Here is a 5,473-nt window from a genome sequence, read left to right on the forward strand (position 1 = left end):
GCTCTATAGACCAGGCTGGTCTCGAACTCACAGAGATCCACCTGCCTCTGCCTCCCGAGTGCTGGGATTAAAGGCGTGCGCCACCACCGCCCGGCTAGAATTGGGGATTTTTATTTATATTTTTTGCTATGCTGCGAGTTAAACCCAGGTGTTGCCCATGTTCATATGACACATTTAATCTTTCCCTGCCTACTTGTTCAGAATAATGTACAGAGGGACAGTTTGGCTAATGTTATCGATTAAAAGATTTTTAAATTAAGGTAATAATAACCTTTCCTAAACTGGTGATTTTACTTAAAAATAGCACCTGTAGAAAGGCTCTTCTGTCACTTAAAGAATGTCCATCTTTCCAAGGGCAGTTGGAAAATATTATCAGAAGGTTTAGGGCTGGGGATGCAGACTGTAGGTAGCACAGCCTAGCAAGTGCACGAAGCCCTGAAAAGTTCTAAATACGTATTCTTGTCAGGTATGGCGGTACGGTTCCCCAGTACCAGCCCTCCAGAATTAAGGCAGGAGGATTGGGAGGCCTTTGGCCAGTTTATCTTGTATAATGAGACTCCCTTGTTGCAGTTTGAATGTATGTAGAGCATGAGACTGTCTCAAAAAGCAAAGCCTAGGGTTGGTATGATTGCTCAGCAGGTGAAGTGTTTGTCACCAAGTCTGATGAGAATCCTGTATGGTAGAAGAGACCAAACATCAGAGTGTTGTACCCTGACCTCCATCTGTGTGCTATGCCACCTACAACTAAAGGAAAAAGGGTTTTCTTGTAGTGCTAAAAAATTAGGAATATGTTAAAAGATTTGAGACCTGGATAGATACAGTGGTTGTCTACAACGTAACCATGAACAGTAGACCAGAGTGTGGAGATTCTGCTAGTGTAGCTGAGTAGATTTCTGGTGACCATGGAGCCTGGAGTTGATCCCCAGCACTGCAAAAGAAAATAAAAATAAATCTCTCTCAATTTTTCCCCATTTGTCTTTTCCCCCTCTCTGTAATTTTTAGCTAGAAGGAACATTCCTTGGTGTGTTTATTAAAAAAGAAGATAAAAGCAGCACACATAGCATGATCCAACTCTTTAGAAAAGCTGTTGTTTCTTCTGTTTCATTTGTGGTCTCCAGTATTTCTTGTGATTGTATGGTGACAATTCAGGTAATTTTTAATAATTGGAATATATTTCTCCTGTCCCATCTGTAGGGAGACTCCATGGAGTTGGAAATTTGGTGTCTTGAAATGAATGAAAAGTAAGTGTCGCTGTGTTGGACTCCGTGGTGTGGCACTGGGGTAGGTAGTGACCGCAAATGAAAGCAGACTTCGCTGTTGGCATTCCTCTGGTCAGCAGAGTCAGCAGGCTTTGCTGTGACTTGCTTCATGCTTAGCTTCCAGCCTAGGCACAGAGGTGACCTTCAAAGGGAGCAAGGTTCCAGAGCATTCGTCACAATGGGAAAGGAACAGCAGCAAGGCTGCAAAGGATTTGCTTTCCCAGTACAGCTTGTTCTCTAAGTCCCCTGTGATCTCCTTCCCCATGGTATTGGTGGGGCAGCTCTCCAGTGAGATCTCCTGCACTGCTCTTTCTCCACACTGATGGGATGGAATGCCACCTCCTTCCCCTGGTTCTGTCTCACAACCTGCCTGAAGCTTGACTTTGCTTTTCCTTAAGTAGAAAGCAGTTGACAGACTATCCAAACTTTTTGTCACAAATAGATTTTTTTTTCTTCAGTTTTCTTTTTTTTTCCCCTCAGATGTTCTATATAGAATTAAATTGCTCCTAAGACGAACCTTGAAAATAAGCAGCAGGCTGAGTATAATTTGCAATATTGTTAGGTTGTTTTTAAGTGTGTAGATAAAAACATAGTGGGCTCTTCTACTTACCTGTGTCTAATGCCAAAAGAAGCATACTCTGGCTTCAGCAGTATATTGGTGGCACTATTTATTTATTTATTTAAAATGGTTTTTCAAGATACAGGCTTTTTCTGTGTATTCCTAGATGTCCTAGAACTTGCTCTGTAGAGCTCTGGCCTCAAACTCTGCCTGCCTCTGCCTCCCAGGTATTGGGATTAAAAGGTACAGTCTACCACTTCACAGTGCTAGATTCTTCAGTGCCTCTTTAGTACATAGTCACAGCATTCCATACCATAGACTGGCAGTGTCTTTTTGTTCCTCAGGTGTGACAAAGAAATCAAAGTTTCCTATACTGTATACAACAGACTGTCACTGCTGCTGAAGTCTCTTCTTGCTATAACAAGGGTGACACCAGCCTACAGACTCTCGAGAAAACAAGGGCATGAATATGTAATATTGTACAGGTAAATAACAAGGATCTTGATTTACTCACCAGCTTCCCTGCAGTGTACATAGTCTGTCTGGCATTTACATGTTTTAGGATTGTGTTTTTATACAGACAGTTGGTTCCAGTATTATTTCTATAGTTTTGCAACTTTCCACATGAACCCCAGCTTTTCAGAGTTACCAGACCCACTGTCCTTTTGTCTCTATGCAGTTATGGCTCCTGTTGAGGTCCTGCAGATACACATTTCAAATCCAGAAAGGGAGTTTAAGAATTTTACAAACAAGCCTTGGGCCTGGGAAGATGACTTAGTGGTTAAAATCCTTGTCATGAAAACATTGAGAACCAGAAGTGAATGCCAGGTGGGCACAGCAGCCGCCTTGTAGGCCAAGGGAAGGAGGAGGTGGGTGTAAATGGATTTTTCTTTGGGCTGCCAGCTCAAAAAAAAACAACACGGAGATTTGTGAAATTATGAATTATGAAAGCTCAACTGATAGCTTAGGTTTGTCCCGCTAGTTACTATAACTTAAATTAGTCCAGTTCTATTCATCTGCATGTTGCCATGTGACTCATGGCTTTTACCTCTCCTGAATGTTTGTTCCCTCTGTTTCCACTGGAGACTCCACCTTTCTTCTTCCCAGAGTCCACTTTTGATGGAGGAGGGTCTTCTATCTATCTGTTGTTTCATTGGTTAATTAATAAAGAAAACTGCTTGGCCTGATAGGTCAGAACATAGGTAGGTGGGAAAGACAGAACAGAATGCTGGGAGAAAGAAAGCAGAGTCAGTCAGACGCCATGCTGCCATGCTTCTCTGATCTGAGATGGACGTAGGCTAGAATCTTTGCTGGTAAGCCACCACCTCATGGTGCTACACAGATTATTAGAAATGGGTTAAGCAAGATGAGAGAATTAGCCAATAAGAGGCTATAGCTAATGGGCCAGGCAGTGTTTAAATGAATACAATTTGTGTGTTGTTATTTCAGGTGTAAAGCTAGCCATGCGGGAGCCGGGCAGGATGAAAAGCAGGCCTGCTCTCCTCATCACTACACACTTTGTCCCGGAAGTCCCATCTAACCTCTTCCTGCCTAGAGAGTGGCCATTCAGCTCTTTATTAAACCAGTCAGAAGGCTCCTTAGGAGAACACAGAAAAGAAAAGCTTTTTCTTGGAATAAGGAGTAGGGTGGGCCTCTTGGAAGAGGTGACCATGAACTGCATTGAGGCAAACACAGCCCTAGCAAGTAGAAATGCAAGCGAATGACAACTGCGTGCACATGGCATGGACGGTAGCTGGCCAGGCAGCGATGGGCAGGGTGGGGGCAGAGCACTCCTCATTTTACTTTGCCAAATGACCTTGCATGGAGGAGTCTGGGAGAATAAAGTATGAGAACAAGGCAGAAGCTAGGCCTCCCCAGTCCTCCAAGACTGTGTTAGACAGGAGCTCTTGCTTTAGTCTTTCTTTGGAGGGGGTGGTTTTGGTTTTTCAAGACAGGGTTTCTATTTGCAACAGCCCTGGCTGTCCTGGAACTCTTCTCTGTAGACCAAACTTGCCTCAGACTCCCAGAAATCTACCTGCCTCTGCCTCCCGAGTGCTGGGATTAAAGGGCACTGCCCACCTATGTCACCACCTCTCCGGCGGTTTAGCCTTTGTCAATGTAGAGCTGACTTGTAGAATTAGTATATTAATATGAAGGAACCAAAGGAAGACTTGCCAGGTATACTGAAACAATCCTATTCTGAGAATATTTATGAAGTCATTCTTAACTCTCTTGATAATATCCTAACAACCTATGTCCTTTTCCTCAGATGCCAAGTTCAGTGTTTCTTGAAAAGTACTAGACTCTTAATGGCTATTATAGATTTTTTCTATTCTTCACTTATTTCTTACTTTGTCTGTTACTTTTCTTGTTGCTGTGGCCAAAAACTTTATAAGAAACAAGTTAAGAGCAGATGAGGTGGCTCATCAGGTAAAGGACTTGGTACAGAAGCATGGGTGTGTATGGAGGCCCTGTGATTTCTGCCATTTCAGGCCGTCTTCCTCATCATTCCTGGAGCCGAAGTAAGGTGCCCATGCCGATACGGGAAGCAGGGCAAGTTTAGGCTGTTTCTTGTTTGTTTGTTTTTTGTTTTTTGTTTTTTGTTTTTTTTATTTTCGAGACAGGGTTTCTCCGTAGCTTTTGGTTCCTGTCCTGGAACTAGCTCTTGTAGACCAGGCTGGCCTCGAACTCACTGAGATCCACCTGCCTCTGCCTCCCGAGTGCTGGGATTAAAGGCGTGCGCCACAATGTCATTTCTTTCTTTCTTCCCTACAGGATTTATTTTGGGGAAGTTCAACTGAATGGTTTAGGAGAAGGTATGTATGTATTCAGGCCAGAAACATTTGTAGTGTTAAGAGCTAATTTCAAAGATGAGCCCAGCTGCTACTTGGATATGTGACAAACCTTGTATCATACACACCATAGTTTCAGAATATATAATACAGTAAGGAACAGGTAAGGAGCCAGGCCAGTTGTCCAAGTAGCTACGAGGGCCGACAATAATATTTCAGAAATTCCTGCAGGAACTCATTGTTTGGGGTTCCTCCCTCTCCTGTCTTTCTCTTACCCTTCCCCTCTTGCATGTCAATTAAGCATTGAGCTCCATACCCAGACCTTTTTATTGTGGTTTCTGTTTTGGGTTTCTGTTTTTTGTTTGTTTGTTTGTTGTTTGGTTGATTGGTTGGTTTTAGTTTTCTTATTTTGTTTTGGTTTGTTTTGTTTGCTTGCTTGTTTTTCTTTTTTCTCAGACAGGGTTTTTCCGTGTAACAGCTCTGGCTGTCCTAGAACTCACTCTGTAGACCAGGCTGGCCTCTAATTCAGAGATAGTCACCTGCCTCTGCCTCCCTGAGTGCAGGGATTAAAGGGATATGCCACCACTGCTGGACATTTCTTTTTTTTTTATATTTATTTATTATGCATACAATATTCTGTCTGTGTGTATGTCTGCAGGCCAGAAGAGGGCACCAGATGGTTGTGAGCCACCATGTGGTTGCTGGGTATTGAACTCAGGACCTTTGGAAGAGCAGGCAATGCTCTTAACCACTGAGCCATCTCTCCAGCCCCTGCTGGACATTTCTTTCAGTTTGGTTTTTTTTTTGTTTTTTTGTTGTTTTTTTTTTTTGTTATTGTTTTTCGAGACAGGGTTTCTCTGTGG

At 43.0% G+C, this 5,473-nt stretch overlaps 1 protein-coding gene across 1 annotated transcript in view; it reads left to right on the forward strand.

The window, feature by feature from the left end:
• The window catches only part of Atg13 (autophagy related 13), a 27,476-nt gene that overhangs the window by 11,644 nt on the left and 10,359 nt on the right, over window positions 1-5,473 (forward strand). Inside the window, exons 3-5 of the mRNA XM_026787851.1 lie at window positions 1,195-1,241; window positions 2,163-2,303; window positions 4,594-4,713. Of these exons, the coding sequence (XP_026643652.1) occupies window positions 1,195-1,241; window positions 2,163-2,303; window positions 4,594-4,713 (308 nt within the window). The remainder of the gene's footprint in view (window positions 1-1,194; window positions 1,242-2,162; window positions 2,304-4,593; window positions 4,714-5,473) is intronic.

The sequence above is a fragment of the Microtus ochrogaster genome (genome assembly GCF_000317375.1).
Source record: "Microtus ochrogaster isolate Prairie Vole_2 chromosome 14 unlocalized genomic scaffold, MicOch1.0 chr14_random_1, whole genome shotgun sequence".
NCBI classification, from domain to species: domain Eukaryota; kingdom Metazoa; phylum Chordata; class Mammalia; order Rodentia; family Cricetidae; genus Microtus; species Microtus ochrogaster.